This window comes from Leuciscus leuciscus (assembly GCF_965113295.1).
Source record: "Leuciscus leuciscus genome assembly, chromosome: 18".
Lineage (NCBI taxonomy): Eukaryota > Metazoa > Chordata > Actinopteri > Cypriniformes > Leuciscidae > Leuciscus > Leuciscus leuciscus.
The window spans coordinates 26606994-26627828 of record NC_138742.1 but is presented as its reverse complement, the minus strand read 5'-3'; the positions used below and the strand labels follow the sequence as shown (position 1 = coordinate 26627828).

The window sequence follows — 20835 nt, the reverse complement described above, 5'->3', positions numbered from 1 at the left end:
AGTTTTCGTTTGTTCATGTTGGTATGTGATCCCCTAAGTTCCTGTTATTTAGTCTCCTTGCATCTACTGAATGTTTTTTTTATTAAAATAAATACTGTTTTTGTTTTTCTACCCCTAATCTTCTCCATGCGCTTCTGTTACCACACCACCTTACACTACTGGAAGTAATATCAATATATATATATATATTTTTTTTTTTGTCTCATTATATTGTTTGACCACAAACAGTTCCTCAGAAATTGCAATAAAAACACATTATTTCCAAGTTGAGGACCCCAGATGAATTAAACTTGCATGTGATATGGTCACTTGACAAATGTAGCATACTGCTGTATTAAATGTTTATTGCTGCACAAACAGTATCTCGCCAGTATTGTAGAGGCTAAAGATAAATTTGAAGCTGTGGTTGTTGGTGTGATAGAACTAAAATAAGCAGCACGTTTTCCAACATTTTGATTGTGACTCGGGATGTAACATCATTATTTTTGTCCGCCTTCTAATGGAATTAGTTGATGAAATACAGATGTGACAGTGAATAATATTGTCTATTCAGAAGACATATAAACGAGACCCTTAGAGATGCATACTGAAGATCAGGGGTGTGTGTGTGTGTGTGTGTGGAGGAGAGCAGACCAGATGTTCAGAGGCTTCTTCAGATCCATCTTCAGATTTTTCCATCTCGATTGAGACTCTGTTCTGTTTGCTCGTTGTCCTTGTATTGGTTGCTCTCCTCATGGCCTGGTTGATCTACACCTCTCTGGAGCTCACCATCGCTGTGGCTTGCTGCCTGGGGAACGTGCTGGTGGTTTGGGCCGTGTGTTTGACGCGGACTTTCCGTCAGCCTACCTTCTGTTTTGTGGTCTCTCTGGCCGTGGCAGATTTCCTGGTAGGGTCGGTGGCAGTGCCACTGGCTGTGCTGGTGGACGGGTGGGTGGAGATCCCATTCCAGGCCTGTCTGGCGGTCAGTTGTGTGGTGTTGGTGCTGACCCAAGCATCTGTGTTGTCTCTTTTGGCTATTGCTGTGGACCGATACCTGCGGGTGTCGATACCTCTCAGGTAAGAACTTTTGGCAATCTTATGTTAGCAGTTAGAACCAGCAAACACGTGATGCATTCACGTCATGTCGAGATGACAACACATGATGTTCTATTCAAAAGTTGTTCACGTCCTCGGACTATGAATTATGTATTTCTATGGCAAAACTATCAACACCTCAATTAATCTGCAGTGGTCAGGTGGTACAAGTAGGAGTAGGAGAAAATTCCCATCTTACAAACTGTAATTACGAGTTCTACGAGGACATGGACGCTTTTTACAAGTTGAAATATTGTAAATACGGGTAATTACAACATGCCGTGAATACACCTACAGTTCCTAGTCAGTTTGAGATGATTGTACACTATTTATATTGTATCATACAATGAGTCCAGGGTTTGAAATTAACTTTTTTACCCACCAGCCACTTTTGGCTGTTGACATGAAACAGAAGACACAATAGTCTAATCTTCCCTATTTTGACACATATCCAAAGAAAAAGACTTTTCAAATAAGAAAAAATTTAGGGCAGGACTTGATTTTGTCCATTGGGAATTGATTGGATGGTTGTGGTTTGCTATTGCTATATCCCACCCTCATGCTAGTAAACATTCCAAAGAAATAGCACTGGTTTATTTTCAAATAAAAATTATGAGGGCACAGGAATAAATAAAAAAATATATAAAAAGAAAAAGAAAAAAAGAATGATGTGCAAGGATAAATAATTTATAGTAAATATCAATACCTACTCATTAAAATTTGTTTCAATTTTAATTTCATGGGGACTTCAAGAACCGCCCATTCTACTAGCCAAACAAACATATCAGAAATATGCCAGAAGAAGATTAACAAAATCACAACTATTAGATTTTTACTCCCAAAACGTCCAACAATGATAATGAAGACTATGTTCCAAAATATCATCATGATGACAAAATTATACCACAGCAATATAATTTCATGATGATAAAATTGTCATGCCCTTCACGTCAATAACTGTAGATGTTTTTCATAAAGCACTGCATTATCGGCACTTAGCAGCGTCGCAATATAGACGCTAGAGGGCGCAAAAGTGTTTGGCTGTGCGACATTTCTCCGAGTCCATGTATGGGACGGGGGTCGCCTATGAAATGAAACTCTGATGGAGATGGAAAGTGACAGAACATAATCAGAACCCGCCAAATTGGCTAGTGTGTTCATAACCGTCACGGTTGATTTTCATCCGCATTTGGCGGGTTGGCTCGTGTTTATTTCAAACCCTAAACACGTGTCATGCAAAGTGTTACTCATTATTTATATATCTGTTTTGATTTGAACCCGCATTTTAACACAATGCCTGCGAGTCATTTAACTGTTAGTTATTCAGCCCAAAATGAAAACTTTCATTTACTCACTCAGGACGTCAGGACTGAATGAGACTGTCAAGTTTCATAAAGTATAAAAAGCACCATAAAAGCATTTGTACTTTATTGGGAGAACTGTCCATTTAATAATGCAAAAGCAAAATAAATGTTCTTCTCTCACAGATATATACAAACAGTAAAACAAACTAACCTGCTAATGTTTGGCTATAGTGTCATATTGTAGCCTACTGTTTTCTGAGGTTGTTGTTGTTGTTGTTGTTTTTTAATGTGGAAGGACAGTGGATTGAGAAATATTAAATTCACTGTAAAACATTTAATAAGTCAATATAACCTAGAATACCAAGGTATGATATAGCCTGTGGGGCTTCATTGCCTCATTTTCTTTTAATGGAAAATATCAACATCAACGTTCAAAATATCAACATCAACATATGAGATAATGAAGGGTATAGCCTAAATAAAATAAGAACATTTTCATTTTTGGGTCAATTTAATTAGCAAACGATACAATTGAAGTGGCACTTGTTACACTCACTAAAATAAAAAGCTATTAATTTCTCAGTTTTGTATAACATACAAAGGCCTTGCAGAGTTCATGTCCTGTTTTTATTGGTCTTTGAGGCTCAATAAACAGTGTTCTCACACTTATTATACTGCATTTATCTAAACAATATGGCACTTGTTGACTGTATTCCCAGCTGACACATAACATATGCTTTTCCCACATCCAGAGCTCAATGAGAAACACATAATAATCAACCCAAACATAAAATCAGATATCAGGCCAGATATCTGATATTTCAATATATTCTACATGACAAAAAAGTTTCAATAGAAATGCTTGTCAGTTCATTCTGCAGTAACTTTAACCATATATCAAAAACAATAGAAGTGATTATGAAATGACATATAAAGATGTAATGATGTCCTGCTTAAGTGGGTAAAAAAAAAACTAATTGCATTTAATATAGTTTTAAACTGTAGTTCATGCAGTTCGCACATATATCAAAGTGAACTTCTTTTCCACAAGGGTGGTAGATTTAGGCAAAGACTAGAATTACACAAGATGCGTAACTCTTATTGTTTTGAATGGGGGAAAGTGCAACACTCAATATGGGTGAATAAGTCCCGCCTTCTAAATAAGAGCCAATCGCCGATTGGTAAAGTCATCGTGTCACTGCAGCCGTTAGAAGCTCCAGAGTCAGTCAGACTTGCACTTCCACTGCGCATGAGCTTGATCCAGCCTGAAAAAAGTCATTTTCTGTCATGATTCGAGCGTTCAGAAACAAAATTTATGAGACAGTTGTTGTCAGATTTCATTGGTGATTTCAAATATGAAATTTAATCGTAAGCTTGGCAAACAGTTTTGGAATTCAATGTTTCCCCATTCAAAGAGATAGGAGCTGCACTCGCATGCCTGAGAGGTGTTTGTATGACTTGACAATGACATGTCTTAAAGGAACTTTGATTTAGGTTAAGTGTGTGTCCCGCTAAGTTAATTAGCGGCTGACATTTATGAACAAATGCTCTGTGATTGCAGGTACAAAGAGATCGCCACTGAGCAGCGCTCATGGGCTGCAGTAGTCCTGTGTTGGTTGATATCCTGTCTGCTGGGTTTCACCCCTCTCTTTGGTTGGCACAACGGCCATCCCCTGTCCTCCCCTCTCCTTAACTCTTCCCATATCAACTGCACCTTTTTAGCTGTCATCCCGCTTCCCTATATGGTCTACTTCAACTACCTGGGCTGCATCCTACTCCCCTTGGCAGTCATGACTCTTCTCTACTCTCTGGTCTTCTACAGTCTCCGTAAACGCCTCCGGAGGGAAGACGAGACTTCGGCGCCCGTTGAATCTAAACTAAGGGCTTTTCTAGTCAAGGAGAAGAGGCTGGCACGTTCTCTGGCTCTGGTTCTCCTGCTGTTTGCAGCATGTTGGATGCCTCTGCATCTCATGAATTGTGTACTGCTTTCAACGGGCCCACAAGGTGTCCCCCAGATCGCTTTCTACACGGGAATACTCCTCTCTCATGCCAACTCAGCGGTGAACCCTGTGGTTTACGCCCTTCGTATCATAAAGATAAGGGAGGCCTATCTGGAGATCTGGAGACGGTATGTTCTCTGCTGGAGAGGACAAAGAGATTTCTCAAGTCCCTCGTGGAGATCACAGCCTGGAGAACAGAATGCTGGGCATCAAACCACATCGAAACCACTGGTTCATGAATCAGGCAGATAAACCAAATGTCACTGCGTAATACAGTTCTGAATGGATCTTTGAGAGACGGCAGGCCTCCAGACTAACTTTTCTTTCTAGGAGCACTGTACACCTTAAATCAGCCTGCATGCAATTATTCACATTTAGAGCTTTGAAGTGCTGGGAAAAAGTTGAGTGAAGCACTTGAAAGTCCTTGAAAAGTGCTTGATTTTCACTCTCAAAAGGTTGTACGAACCCTGATATGAATAATGTAAAAACACTTGTGCAATTTCTGCCACAACACCATGGTTACAGTTAGCGTTACAACATTAAATCCATGGTGAATGTTGGTGATTTGTGGACTGAAAAGCCTTCTATAACTTATTCATTCATGGCTTAAGTTTGTCTATTATTGGTCCGAGCTGATAAACATTCCGCGCTGTGCAGCTCAAACGAGTTCTTTTGTTTCGTTTGCCGTTTGATGTTTCTCAAATGCAACAGAAATGGCAGCTCTTATCAGTTGGGCAACGTGGTCGTGGCACCAGTGTGACCAATATAACACAAACCGGCAGGAAAAATTGTCACAAAATGCAGTCTGAAGCCCTGGACGGTACAGTATATTGGAGACTGATACAATATAATACGTCTTAGTCAGATTATATATATATATAAATGCTTAGCATATAATGCAATGCATTGCAATGCAATCCAATTATAATTGAGAGATGAACAAATATGTTCCTCAAAGCCTGAAAGATCATATTTGATACTCGCATTTTAACACAATAATAATAATAAAAAAGTAGTATGGATAATCAAGTAAACCTAAATTGCTTCAGTCCAGTAAGTGTTTGTCTTTGAAATATTAGTAAGAATATAACAGTAAGTTATTCTTATGTCTCTTATGTCTACTAAAAATCGGTAAAGATTTCACAGCAAAAAGACACGTGAACCACAACCTATAAATCAGATGATGTAGATTGTGAACTGTTTTGATCAGGTTAATAATTATAGAGGCCTTTGTGTATTAAATATGATACAGTAAGCTTTGTGATTAATTTACCCTACCATGTGTGGTGAAGTATTATATTAGATAACAATACAATACACATTTCTTCTCTTTTTTTGCAGAATACCGTAAAAATTAAAAAGCTAATTCAAGTTAAAAAAAAATATTGTTAATAAAATAGTTCACATTATGTTTTGCAAGTAAAAACTCTCATACGGTAATTGATGATGTAAAACAGTAATAGTACATTCCCATACGTCACTGTGTGAATAATTAAATTAGATATTTTTTTTAGTTATCGATATGAAGGACAAAAAAGGGAGATAATAAAACAATTACAATTGAGTTACCTCTCAAAGTGACTATTATAATGTTTTCACATATTTGACTACAAAAGTACAGTTTTGTTTAATTTGAACAAGTTTATCTCTGAACTGTTTATAAATGTTTATGTTTATACAGTATATACTTGTTTACTAATTGTGTGATCAGTGTCATTGAATGCCATTGTAATTTTGTTGATATGGTTCATGTTTGTAACATGCAGGGCCTTAGACCAAAGTTTACATGGTGATATTTGTGCAGTAATACTTTTTGAGTAAATTTGTGAGAACTTTGTGAGATACTTTGTGAGTAAATTGGTATGTTTATGAGGGTAGTCTATCAAATGAAGCATATGACTAACCTTATGGGTTGAGGATGTTGACCTTTAGAGTTTTGCTTTAATTAGCTCAACAGTACTGGTTGTATACAATTTATTATGTATATACTGTGTTCTAAGAAATATGTTATCTATTAAGATATACTGTATTATATATCACTTAGTTTGTTTGCAGACTAAACATCAATGTATCCTTTCAGAAGTTAAGGTATGCAACTAGGCTAACTTTTTTGTTCAAAATGAACAAAATTTAAATGAGTCAATACATCAATCCTTCCTCCAAAACATATTTTTGTCTTACCCAGATTCACTATTAAGTCTTTATAGTTTAGACCTAGGGAAGGTTTTGGTGGGAAACATGCCTCACTCACCTGTGCGTGTCTCGTCTTGTCTTGAAAACTTGCTCTGGCTACTTTGATGTGGTTGTGGTGTGGGAGTGGCACAGGTTAGTTGTCACAGCGAGCGAGAAAGCCTGACATGGATCAGCTAAATCTCAACCCTCCGGGGAATCACCCGTTTCAAACAAACACCGAACAGAGGAGAGTCTGCTGGCAAAAAGAGAACGCGACAGAGCTCGTAATAAAACAAGAATCAACATTGGCGTGGCTTTTCAGAGATAGCGATACCTGAAGATTTGAAATGTAAAAGTGATACAGAGATGGTGTTTTTATTACTCAAAAGTTGAGCAAGGTATTTTATTGAACAGATAAATTGCCATGTGTAGCTCTCTAACAGTTCATTGCAAAGCATTATCTGTTGTGAAGGCTAATTTCATTATGGTTGTTGTAGCGCTGTGCTGGAATTTATTTTCATGGAAGTACCGTGTCTATTAATGGGTAAAGCTACAGTAATATCTTCAGCTAGTCAGCTTGAAATCCTTTCCATCTAAACTGGTTTTATCTTTTAAGCCGAGTAGTGAATGTTTTATGAGCAGTAAGATAACCGTATTCATCCGCAGTCACGCAGAACCGAAGCACAACCAAAACAATGTTCTTCTGTAAAATGAATGCAGTTTTGTTTTTTTTATCCCTAAAAAGGCCAAAAGTTACAGTGTACCTTTAAATATAATTTTCACCCATAAAACCATATTGTATATATGGTTCAAGAATCTTTTGTATTCACAGACTAAGTGATTAGGAGAATTTCTAAAGCTCTGATCCTTTATGCCAACGAAGACTCCTGAAACTACAGTACATGCCTGCAAAATACTATATGGTTATACATTGTGTTTGTTTGATACCTTTTTATAAGGTTTGCACAACAAAGATACAGTATCTGTTAAGTTCTTACTTATGCTAAACAAGACTGCCTTTACACAAGATGACTGTATACTGCTCAACATTAACTTAAAATGAAAAGAAAGTCAAAAATATGTTGAGAATAAAACGATTTTATTCATAGAACAAGAACATATAATGCACATTGTGCATTTATATATCTTTCCATTCACAGAACAAGGTCATTTGTATTGTCTGATTGAAACTGAATTTCCTGTTATGATGTGTGAAAATCCTGTTTGATCACAAGCCAACAGAAAAGCTAAATTATTGATAAAGCCATAAACCTGAGCTCAGTAAATCTCATTTAATCTGATTTTTCTCTTAGTATGTAATGCCAGATCATCATGTTAAGCTTGCATCAGACACACAGATGTTGTTCAGGCTTGTTAGAATGTTAAGGCCTGTTACACAATGCACACAAACATGCAGCTTTAAAGTCCCGTTCCCACCAAGAACGATAACCGTAACGATAACTATAATCTAACTATAAACTTCAGGGAGTTTCAGCTAGTGGGCAGATAGTTGGTACCACAAGGAAGGCAATAGACTGTATAGTTATCACCTGAACAGGGTTTGATCCCTCCCACCAAACTATACAACCTACTACCTCACCCTGTCCAGACACCAAAGTGCAATCCTACGACACACTTGTCAACATGAAACATCTATCACAACCCATTTTACTTCTGTAATACGATCGAATATCCTCCCCGAATCATTGGACGACTGCAGACTGTAGGAAGTGCGTGAGGTGGTCAGACGAGTCCATGTTGTTTGTGGATGATTTGGCTGTCGCCTTAGGAAAGACAGTAGATTGTATAGTTATCTCAGTGAGAGAGCACCGTGCTCCACAACTATTCAATCTACTACCTCAGCCCCAAGGACAGCAGAACAGACGTCGACCCGTCAGACAGCAGACCGCTGGATTCATTCCTGCCGAGAGAGAGAGAGAGAGAAAGAGAGAAAAGATGGTTAGCACAACTATACAGTCAAACTTTGGTTGTAGCTGGACTCCACATATCAGTTTGAGCAAGTATATTTGTAAAAAAAAACATTCTGTTTAATTGTGCTGAATGCGCACTTGTAGTGTACTTTAAATCTGAACAGTTTATTTTTATAAACAGTACTTGCAGATAATATTATATTAATGAAAAAAGGCCACTTAAGTGCATTTAGAGAGAGTACACAATCATGACTATGGTTTATTCAATATCACATTTAAAGTTAATATAAATAGCCTCATCATTTCAAATGAGTAATTACAATTATATTTAAATACATGACACACAAGTTTCAATAGAAATGTCAATAATGTATATTTTAGCTCCCATAAATGCTTGTCAGTACATTCAGCAACTTTAACTTTATTTTAAAGACAATAGAAGATGTACATGCAGATTGTAAATAACATCCAGTTAAGTGTCTGAAAACATTACAAGCTGTGCACACTTAAAGATATTATTATATCTGTAATAAGCACTCTTTTTTTTAAAGTATGCTGTACTTAAATGTGCTTCTTTTTTACAATGGTTGGAATTCGGCAAGAGCATCTGAACACTTTCTGGTTGTCAAACATTAGTGCATCATGTTCATAGTTAATGTGATCCTCAACACCTGCTGTGTGAACTTAAGGAGAACTGACTTCATACATCCACTACAAACAATCTTGACACCAGCTGGTTAAAAGTCATTGCAAAAAAATGGCTCAGAAAATCAAAGTTAGTTCTGACAAAAGATTGTGCAGCATTTGTTTGCAGATGCCACTTGGTGTGATGTTTTATTCTTTAATGCAAGGTGTCAAAAAAAGTTCAATTTGTCGTCAATCTATGTTAAGACTTCAACGGTCTGACTTCAGTCATTCACACACATAACCCGAATGGTTCTGCCATCACAGAGCTACTTATTTCTATGTAGTTGCCGAAAAAGAACAGCAGTTGAAAGCTCAGCATGTGTGTTCTCCAGACTCGAGTCAGCGGTGCTTATTTGAGTCGGAAAAACGATCAAACATGAAAAAGACCAGGGAACTGTGAGGAGTTGAACCAGGATTCAGGCTAAAAGGGAAGCGCTAATTTTGAAAGCCAAAGCTAAATTACTCACTCATTCTAGCGAGGCTGGCATTGGATCATGAAGAAAAAAAAGGCTTGATCCTTCGCCAGGAATTCGCGCCCGTTTTGCCAAAATCTGAGCTCATTCCAACAAGACAACATTGCGTAAGCTATGCTTTTGAAGTAAACAGACGATGTAAAACATGGCTTCCCCAGCTGTCTCCTGTAGCTTTTAACAAAGCTGATTCTGCTATTCCGCACAGCAAAATAGTGGGAAAACAAAATGGCGGCGTTTCGGCCATTTTAGGGTGCGAGTGCTGTGCATTCCTTACAACCTCTGTGAGGTGTGCCTGAAAAACCCATTCACACGTTCACTGTTCTCAGAGGCTGTTTGGAAGAGTAAGGGTCTCCCTCCCGATGCACTGGGGGACGTTTGGCATCAGTATAATGATTAGAAAGCCAAGAATCCTCCTCGAATCAATAGTGTTCTTTCATTACACAACAAAACATCATGTCCATTAGCATGTTAGCATGCGTGACAAACCTAAACATCTTTGAACATCAGCATTCTAACATGTAAGCATACAACTATCAGTTCCTAATTTGTGAAAGGTTTGTTGTTAAATACAACATTTCTTTTTCATTATCCACTCATTCTTGAACTTCCAACCTTGATCAAACAAGTAGGACATGCAAAAACATTTGACAGTATAAGCAGTTAATGTGTGGCGCTAATAGGTGGAGCATGTCTTTTTTGCATAAATAGACATGCAAATCTCTTCCAGTAAACTGACTTTCAGCAATTTGTTAACATACAAAAGTCTTCTTAGCTAATTAGCATACACATGCTCTTTTTTGGCCCATTTGGGAGGGACAATGATTGAAAAGTTTTGGCACACGACGCTGTCTGCTGGAACACAAAGAAGAGGCAGAAGCTGAGAGATGGCATGTCATGACTGTTGTGCCAACTTTCGGTAAAGGTCGGGTCAGTCATAAGCTGTGCAACAACACAAGCTTAACTATCTTTATCCCTTATCAGTGAAGGCGCTTTATTCATGTTTCATAGTTATAATGTTCACAAACACCTTCAGCTTTAATAAATCAATAAAAACACAATTGTCTTACTTTGAAACAATCAAAGAAAGAAAAACATTGTCATAGCTTTTACTGTGTAGTTTTATTGTGCCAGCTATTCTGTAGTAGAGTTGCTTCTTTAGCACAACGTATGATGCCTCACCCGTGAAATACGCTAATATGGTCTGACAGATGTGACATTTGGATTTTTAGATTACACAGGGAACTAGTCTGCTCTTCTGTTCCCCAATGTGTGGTAATCGCCTTGATGGGGAGTAACCAGTGCTTTTGGTGCTTTGCCAGATATTTAAGTCCATTTTAGTGGCGCTTTGATTTTTTCATATGTAAATGTCCTCTTTAGTCAATTTTTTTAAATATGTAATGCTAATGCTAATGCAAATTAGACACAACTGCCCTGATTTTTGAAACATGGGTATTTAAGAGAGTATTAGAGATTATCTGTTGCTTTCAGCGTAGACAGTGTGGGTGGAACTGAAAAGAGGATCATAAGATACCATAAAATAGATATTGCAGCAATATTTATATAGCATTTTGATGGCTTTATAAGTTGGATATGTCTATCAACGCTTTTATTCAATGACTTCAGGAAAGAGTTTGCATGATTGAGCCCACAAAATCATAATTCTTATGAAAACTGCATGTGATTGTTCTGCATAGCACTTAAAGACAAAGAGAATGGTCAAAAGTTAAATTCTAATGACACAAAACGTAAATATGAATATCACCATACTTTTCCAACTATACAGTTTTGTACTCTAAGGGAATTTCCACTAAGTGACTGGAATGTGACTTTAATTGCCTGCTGAAGTTACACTTAAGTAGATGAACACAAATCATTCTCCAAAAGAACAAATACTGATTCTGTACTGAAGCTCAAACTGACTATAGACAAACGCGAACATTAACACAGTTGATTTCTTTCAATTGTCATGCTTTTAAAGGGTTAGTTAACCCAAAAAATCAAATACTCACCCTTGTGTCTTTCCAAACCAGTAAGACTTTCGTTCATCTTCGGAACACAAATAAAGATTACCAGTTTGATGCTTCAAAAATGAATAAAGAGATCGTAAAACTAATCCGTATGAATGTGTGATTTAGTCCAAATTTTTCAGAAAAGACACGATCGCTTTATATGATGAACAGATTTAATTTAGGCTTTTATTCACATATAAATATGAATCAACTCATACATCAGTTGCGGTAAACGGAAACTCTAGCATGTTCGCTTGACATGCTCGTGTTACGCAGGACGTTTGAACTTCAGCAAGAACCAATGAGGTTCATTCTCGTGTTACGCAGCACATTTGAGCTTCCTCAAGAACCAATGAGGTTCATTCTCGTGTTACGCAGCACATTTGAGCTTCCTCAAGAACCAATGAGGTTCATTCTCATGTTACACAGCACGTTTGAGCTTCCTCAAGAACCAATGAGGTTCATTCTCATGTTAGGCAGCACATTTGAGCTTCCTCAAGAACCAATGAGGTTCATTCTCATGTTACGCAGCACGTTTGAGCTTCAGCAAGAACCAATGAGGTTCATTCTCGTGTTACGCAGGACATTTGAGCTTCCTCAAGAACCAATGAGGTTCATTCTCATGTTACGCAGCACGTTTGAGCTTCAGCAAGAACCAATGAGGTTCATTCTCGTGTTACGCAGCACGTTTGAGCTTCAGCAAGAACCAATGAGGTTCATTCTCATGTTACGCAGCACGTTTGAGCTTCAGCAAGAACCAATGAGGTTCATTCTCATGTTACGCAGGACGTTTGAGCTTCCTCAAGAACCAATGAGGTTCATTCTCATGTTACGCAGGACATTTGAGCTTCCTCAAGAACCAATGAGGTTCATTCTCGTGTTACGCAGCACATTTGAGCTTCCTCAAGAACCAATGAGGTTCATTCTCATGTTACACAGCACGTTTGAGCTTCAGCAAGAACCAATGAGGTTCATTCTCGTGTTACGCAGGACATTTGAGCTTCCTCAAGAACCAATGAGGTTCATTCTCATGTTACGCAGCACGTTTGAGCTTCAGCAAGAACCAATGAGGTTCATTCTCGTGTTACGCAGCACATTTGAGCTTCCTCAAGAACCAATGAGGTTCATTCTCATGTTACGCAGCACGTTTGAGCTTCTGCAAGAACCAATGAGGTTCATTCTCGTGTTACGCAGCACGTTTGAGCTTCAGCAAGAACCAATGAGGTTCATTCTCATGTTACGCAGCACGTTTGAGCTTCAGCAAGAACCAATGAGGTTCATTCTCATGTTACGCAGGACGTTTGAGCTTCTGCAAGAACCAATGAGGTTCATTCTCGTGTTACGCAGCACGTTTGAGCTTCAGCAAGAACCAATGAGGTTCATTCTCATGTTACGCAGCACGTTTGAGCTTCAGCAAGAACCAATGAGGTTCATTCTCATGTTACGCAGCACGTTTGAGCTTCAGCAAGAACCAATGAGGTTCATTCTCGTGTTACGCAGCACGTTTGAGCTTCAGCAAGAACCAATGAGGTTCATTCTCATGTTACGCAGGACGTTTGAGCTTCAGCAAGAACCAATGAGGTTCATTCTCATGTTACGCAGCACGTTTGAGCTTCAGCAAGAACCAATGAGGTTCATTCTCGTGTTACGCAGCACGTTTGAGCTTCAGCAAGAGGTTGGTTCTTGCGTATCAACCAGGTTCTGTTGAGCTTCTGTTTATGTTCGCTGATCAATGTTTATATGTGAATAAAAGCCTAAATTAATCTGTTCATCATATAAAGCAATCGAGTGGCTTCAGAAAATTTGGACTAAACCGCTAAATTCATATGGATTAGTTTTACGATCTCTTTATGAACTTTTTGAAGCCTGTAGTGGTAGTTGCAGAAATCTCTTTGATTTTATAAAAAATATCTTCATTTGTGCTCTGAAGATGGACGAAAGTCTTACTGGTTTGGAACAACATGAGGACGAGTACTTAATGACAGAATTTTCATTTTTGGATGAACTAACACATTAATTTCAGAGCGAATGGAACATAGTATCCTAATTTTATAAATGATAATGTAATAATTTCCATAGAAAAAAATATACGGTTTGTCCCACATCTTCTAAACAGTGTTACTGTAAACTAAAACTTAAACTATTTTAAAAATAGATATTAGTAAATATAAATACTAGATGAAAACCTAAACTTACAAAACATTCCCTGAGCAAAGGAAATGTTGCCTTGGCAATTAACTGATATAAATAAGTTGCAGTTGAAGTACTACAATTATTAATAATAAAATGAATATATAAAATATAAAAATAAAAGCAAATTAAAATCAATAATAAAATACTGTTATATTAGGCCTATATAAATAATATTAAAGTAACACTGTTACTAAAATTACATGACAATAACATAACATAAGAGTTTAACGCTAACAATTTTCCTATAAGTCTCTTACAAAACTAGATTATATAATGGCATTCAAATGAGGTTATTGATTAGTTTTTTGAGACAAAGCTTGACTTTTAAACAGCAAGCCTCTTAAACAGAATGCACAAAGTCATAGTGTTAGGACAAGCAACTTACAGTAGCACTAACAAATCTGCATGTAATACTTTATAGCATTGCAGGCATTTGTGTCTTATGTTATTAATTCTACATGTTTATTCATTTTAAATCAGCTTTACTCTGTAGCCTACATATGGGGATCCAGATTAGCAACCAAAATAAGTTAGTAACTGTTGTGGCATCGTGTGACTTCACCGTTTATTATACATTTATGTATTAAGCATCTTTATCTGAATTAAGAGAGTGTACAGTTGCCCTTTACGAATTAAATGATGTTTTTAAAAAACCTAGTGAACTGCCTATAGCAGTCTACATCACAGGCAGCATCATAATTATTATGGACCACATTAGTGAATACTGTGGAACGAAGCAACTCTGTGGATCATACAAATATGGAAGAGTAAGACTCGAATGTATTTGATTTCAGTCGAGTTTGTTGTTAGCATATTGCTAAGCTAATTCCATACTACTCTTATACAGATTAAAAAATAGATAGAACACACTAAAATATTGAGTAAAATACCTTTACAATTTGACTTTTTTACCAGACATTTTGTTAAATAATGACATTTATTGCTGATCAACGTTTCTCTCGCCATCTTGGTTTGATATTTTCACTGAGCTTGCAGTGCATTCTGGGATTGCGATACATGCACTGCCTTAAAATGTGGCTAAAGCGAAGTATCTTACCTTTTGGAACCGGCTTTAAGTCGGGAGTGCACCTATGATGCCTTAATACGCTCCCTACGTAGGCGGCTCAATAGGTTTTGGAACAGAGCCTGCGTCTCTAATATCTGAAAAACATCACAGAGACATTATCATTGCAGTTGTTAAAATAATCTCTGTCATACATGACAAAACCTGTTTCTCAAAGTAATATAACCGCTAATGCCCTCTCTGCGTCACTCGATAAATGGCTGCCATTTTTAATTGCCTGCGTTTGTTTACACATCAGCTATGCCATACCACCTCTTGGCATAATCATATACCAAGCATTTTTTTATAGTCACAAAAGGAACATCTTGCTTCCCTGTTTTGCAACTCAGAAAAGAGGTAAACAAATGAAACCAGATCAACAAAAGGCCTTCTATCTTACCTAGCGATCAAAGGACACAGCCGTTAGCCCTTGTGCCCGTCCAATAGCAGGAGGTAAACAGGCAAATCAATTAGCCTTCTGAACGCCTCCCACTGCGTTATGGTTGCCAAGACCATATGCGGTTAGGATACTTGCTCAAATTGCACACCGAAAATGGCTATCGATAATCTTGCGCTAGATCCAATGAAACTGGCTAAACGTTTTGGCACAAGCTCACTGAGAAATTGGTACATATTCATGTTTTCATTTAAATTTTCTCCCCTCCTCTCTGTCGCCGAGTCCCTGAGTCTGGTGCCAAGAAAGGGGCAGTGCCTGTATGCCAGGCTGAATTTCAATGAACGGAGAAGAGGGTGGTGGGTAGAGCGTTGAAGGGTGGGGGATGTTGGCAGAGGAAGACTAAGAGGCCACAATTACAAGAAAAAAAAAAAACGGAACTTGAGACAATGCCTTTGTGCAGCATTAATTTAACGTAGGAGGGGAGCTTCCCCGTTGAAAATCCCTTCGGCGTCCACATAACAGAAAATTAGCCTTCGTGAAAAAAAAAAGATGTCTCATAAAAGAAAAGAAAGAAACTAAAAGATACGCTATGAACAAACAATAGATGTTTATCATTTTTTACTATTAATAGTAACCGTCGCTATCTTCTCATCTCTTTTGTTTGTACAGCTGATCAGCATTCTCAGCATTGGTGAGTCCATATCTAGCATATTATCGTTTAGTACAACTGTTGCACAAGTTATTTAACACAAAATATGCCATATATTGAGTTTGTATGAATCATTGTACACAATAAATAGCGCAGTATTACCCTGAACTGCATTTCTTCCTGTTTACTTAAACCTGTGACGTTTTCCTCAGTTATTTCTTCCACACTGCTCAAAAGAGTTAAGCCATTGAAAGCTTTAACTCTTCGAAAATGTCATTAATCATTCAGCTTATGATCCCCTGTCATCAACCTACACCAGAAAGAAACGCCCTTATTGCAAAAATAGCGGTCCCCAAAAAACAGGAAGTTGGGCTTGGCTTGACCTTGGTTGACTCTGTCACGCGGTCTCCGGAGAGCCTGCTGTTACTCATCGAAACTCGACGATAAGGATTCTGCTTTGCCTTGTTTATAGAAAGACCTTGCAGATTAGACTTAGATCTCTGCCCCCGTCTGGGGCCGTGTAACTAATAGGCTCCGAGCATATGCTGCGTGTCTGTGCATTTGGAGGTGAACAGCAGTGTTTTCTCACCTGCAGAGAATTTTCTGCCGTGAACACTTTCGTTATAAACACTTCTTCCAAATAAAACTTTAAATATGAAGTCAAAATACTTGGAGATGGCAAAACTGGTGCTGTATTCTGCCTTTTCTAGCATGAAGTTGTAGATATGATTGTGTGTGCAGTGAAATGTAAGCATTTCAGGGTTAAACTCGGTTTGTTTGTTTGCTAATGTGGGGTCGGGGCCCAGGGTGCATCTGATCGTCAGCTACAGTAAATGTAGGAGGGAGCGAGGCTGTATGGGAAAGGGGGGGGGGGGGGGGGGGGGGGGGGGGGGGGGGGAAGCATGAGGGAGAGAAAATATGAAGCTACATGATAAGTTCATCTGAGGAGAACAGGGGGTGGAGGAAATGCTCTCCTTTCCTCCCTCCCTCCCGCCACTTTTTTCCTGTTGCCATCTCTCTCTGTCTCTGAGCAAAATAAACATGTATATGCAAACTTCTCTGTTTTACTGTACAAGGCAGCAAATTACCTGGCCTCGTTCCTTCCGCTGACGAGTAATAAAGCACTAAAAAGAACATGATCCAAGAAAAATCCTTGCTCTATAGCCAAAACAACAAACATCAGCATATTATGTGTTATGTCAACCTAACACCGCCATTTTTCACAGCTTTTCCACTTTTGTTTGCATGCCGAAAGCCGATATTCTGCTAAATAAGGATTTGTTTAAAATGTTTACTATTATTTTAAAGAGACTGCATTAAAAAGTCGCTCGTAAAATACAGCAGTACACAAACACGTGGCATGTCGACGCCATCTTGAAATCTTTTCTTTGTAATTTTTCTTAAAAATGTGAATCAGATTTAAATCATATTCGTCGATGCATGTTCAATTTCGGTGGTCTTCTGGTGTAATTTGGTCCTAGTTATAATGTCCTTGTTAGAAAAAAATGACCTTTTTTACTCTAGAGAAAGCAGATATCATCGATTGTCCAGCCCCTTCAATGTGAATTTCACAAACATAACAACTGCACAAAACAAATTGATCAAATTTGTCATATCGATGGATTGTAACCCTCTGATGTTACGTTCAATAACTGAAACTTAATCAGTTTACTATAAAATATATAGTATATTTTAAGTCTTACTATAAGTCTTAAACACCCCTGTTTGTTGTTTTCTGTATGTAATATCTGATTAGCATTTAAATCAGTTTGATCAGTTACTTCTGCATAACAAATGTAATTTGGTCATTAACACATACAGTTAGTTCCTAAACGGTTACGTTACATTATTGTCTTTCCCAAACTAGCCCCACTCGGTTTATTTTGGCATTCATCTAATTTGCACTGCAAATGCAACAGGAAAAAAGGCAGTCGAATACAAACAGAACAAGCCAACCTTTTAAAAGAATACCATCTGAATATAAAAAGAAGTAATTTGATTATATCAATACCAATGTCAATCAAGTAACCGAATGCTCTTGTACTGTACATGCAAGATAACTTTACTAATGCTTTCTTAAATGCAAATTATATGCCGCAGCTAAGCCCTCATGGGCACTTTTTTATAGAGAGATATAGAATAAAAATAAAAAGCTAGCAGTAATATAGTCGATAAAGATAAAAGGTAATTTCTGTACAGAAATGTGAGGGATGTACAATACTGTACATATTTGACATAAGAGGCATTTTATAGGCCATCCAGGAATCACTGCCATCATATTAAAAAATATCACTGTTATTTTCCTTCCAAAAGCATTAAGGCAGCAGCCAAACACCATTTAGATGTTCAAATCATTAAAATCCTTTAAAAAAAAAACTTAAACCCCAAAATGAACTGCCCAAAACGACCCAAAACTAAGGGAACATACATGCTATACGAAGGAATGTGAACCAAATTGCAAAATTACTTCTTAACAAAATGCATTTTTTTTAAAAAGAAGAAGAATTTAACCAAAAAACATTTATCAAAAGGACATCGACAATAATTTGTTCGAAAGTCGTTTAGCGGAGTAGAAATGGCGGAATCTGAGGCATGGACACGTTTACAAGAGGAAGACAACAGTGAACAAGAGAGCCAGAGCAGCTGGGTAAAATAATCGACAATGATGCTTTAAGAGAATTGCTTAAAAAGGGACTAAATAATCAGTGGAATATTACAAAGTATGAAAGTGGGGAAAAGAAAGAACGGAATACCTGCAGACTAGAGGCTTCAACGTCAAAGAACACAAGGCAGGGTCATGGCGGCGAGAAGAGGTAGACTCGTGCACATAGTACGCCTATCTCGGGGAGAGAGACCTACAAACGTGCTGCCACCAAACATGCTCTTCCATGGGGTTGTGGCTGAAGAAAGAGCACGTACAGCGGCCTCCGCTTCACCCGCCTCACCACGAGCTCTTTCTCCCTGCCCACTTTGGCACAGGATGCGAAGTGAAAGACAGAAGCTGAGAGAGGGAGAGAGGAGGTGGAGAAAGAAAGGGACTGAGAAACGAAAAAGAACGCAGAGATCAAGAAGAGAGTATTTGCCATGCAAAAAAAGCAGAGTGGCCATAAAGGCACAGCTTTTGCTAGACTAGCATGCAAAAACATGACAAACTTGTATTTATGGGAATGCAAGAGAGTCAGCTTGTACCCATCTGCCCCAGTCACAGTTATTCCAAGCAGACGTCTGGAAAATAAGCGGTCAGAATTGATTATTTAAAGGAAAAACTTGATCAGCCGAGCGGGTCCCGACAGAAGAGGCGAGAAAGATTCAGAACTGGTCAATACTTACGTGATTTTTTTTTTGTGCCCTTTAGCCAAAGCATGTGACCGACTCCTTCAGCAATTAGTCAACGCTTTCGGTGATTTCTCGAGGAATATAAATAACCCTCCCAAAAGAAGTGCGAGAGGACCAGGAGTTCATTTTGCTCGCCCCTGAGAATGCAATGATTGCCTTTGTCAGCATTTGGCATCTGTCCCAGGTAGTTTGAGCCTTCCAGTTATACTCCTCGGTAATCATTACACACATCCAGAGGCTGTTCTACCACTGCCTGCGTTTTGGATCTCTTTATCAGGAAAACATGACATGAGTGGTTCGTAGTACTTCCTCAAAGAACCTTGAAAGACACCACAGTTGGCTGATCCCACTTGCCTGCTACATTTGGTTTTATGACTCGCCATGTGTTTGACATCATCGTCCAAGTTGCAGTTTGCATGCAGTCATTTAGTCAAGAGTGGCAAAACAGTATTAAAATAAGCACTGGAGAAGTTATCGCAGTTTGCAGTGGAGACATATCACTAAAAGTTTGTCAAGTCCTTACCATGAAAGAGGAAGTTACTACAACGTGTCAGTCGTTGCAGCGACAGACTTCACATGGTCATCTTCCTGTGCAAGAAAGTTGTGATGTAAAACAGGCATCCTCTTTATGGTACGCAGATGGCATCTTGTCAGATGTGCGCACGTTTGTCCCGTCTGCTCGCAGGCACTGTCCTGGGCAGCACAGTGCGTGACGTCACAGTCCCTTTGTTATTGATGCATTTACATATTTCTCATTTACTGAACTCGCTGAACTCTTCACTTCCTAGCACATCCGTTCCCCGTTCAATACTCCCTACAGAGAGAAAAAAACATAATTTTTAAACCTTTTCGAATGGCACCTTGCCAAAGTAGGGGAGCGTGAAAGCACAGAAGGAAATCCTTGATGCAGTGCCTTAGTTGCAGACGCTACAAAGATTTATTTCGCCCTTTTTCCCCCCCCTCTCCTACAAATTTGCTCCCCGTGTCTCTTCCTGTCGAATGAGGGGAGGCTGTAAAAAGTTTCAGCTGCGCCGGCAGAGGCTGTCTCATTTGGCAGCGGTTCAAAACAGCATTGCTTGCTTCCAAAAGCCAGTCTGCTTGCCAGCCGGGTGAGTTTGAAAAGGCCACACTACACTCCGCCCATGTTTGGGAGAGCGAGAGAGAGAGAGAGAGAGAGTGAGTGAGAGAGAGAGAGAGAGAGAGAGAGAGAGAGAGAGAGAGAGAGAGAGAGAGAGAGAGAGAGAGAGAGAGAGAGAGAGAGAGAGAGAGAGAGAGTGGGGCAAAGCTACACGCCACGGCTCAGCCCTTCCCACCCTGCCTTACTTGGCAGAGCAGCTTTTTTCAGGATAGGGGGAATCTAGGTCAGACCTTGTGTGCCTGTTGTGGAACAGATCAGAGCACCTTTTCATGTGTGTGAGGTGTATTCTTCCCTCGGCACTTCCTGCACATGCCATCTAGCCAACTGAAAGCAGGATCCTAACCGGGTCTGGTTACTCCAGTACAGTAAAGCATACCTTACAAAAGACCTCGTCCCACCTGAGCCTATA

The 20835-nt window shown here is 38.7% G+C and overlaps 1 protein-coding gene and 1 long non-coding RNA gene across 6 annotated transcripts; one reads left to right on the top strand and one right to left on the bottom strand.

The window, feature by feature from the left end:
* The first annotated feature begins 342 nt into the window (after window positions 1–342).
* LOC309480620 (adenosine receptor A1) lies at window positions 343–7813 on the top strand. Its single transcript, XM_082145231.1, has 2 exons — window positions 343–1056; window positions 3940–7813. Exons 1-2 carry the CDS (start codon window positions 734–736, stop codon window positions 4628–4630), a joined length of 1014 nt encoding a protein of 337 aa, XP_082001357.1. The 5' UTR covers window positions 343–733; the 3' UTR covers window positions 4631–7813.
* LOC309480675 lies at window positions 4551–19805 on the bottom strand. 5 transcript variants are annotated; one of them, XR_014199701.1, is made up of 5 exons: window positions 18706–19252; window positions 14901–15004; window positions 8409–8471; window positions 6630–8334; window positions 4551–4565 (listed from the first exon to the last, which is right to left on the bottom strand). It is a non-coding gene; the product is annotated as an uncharacterized lncRNA (long non-coding RNA). The 5 variants fall into 5 exon arrangements; XR_014199699.1 differs by lacking the exon at window positions 4551–4565 and adding an exon at window positions 19283–19805 and having other exon boundaries at window positions 8334–8471; window positions 18706–18953; window positions 19106–19177; XR_014199700.1 differs by lacking the exon at window positions 4551–4565 and adding an exon at window positions 19283–19805 and having other exon boundaries at window positions 8334–8471; window positions 18706–18953; window positions 19142–19177.
* Window positions 19806–20835: the final 1030 nt, after the last annotated feature.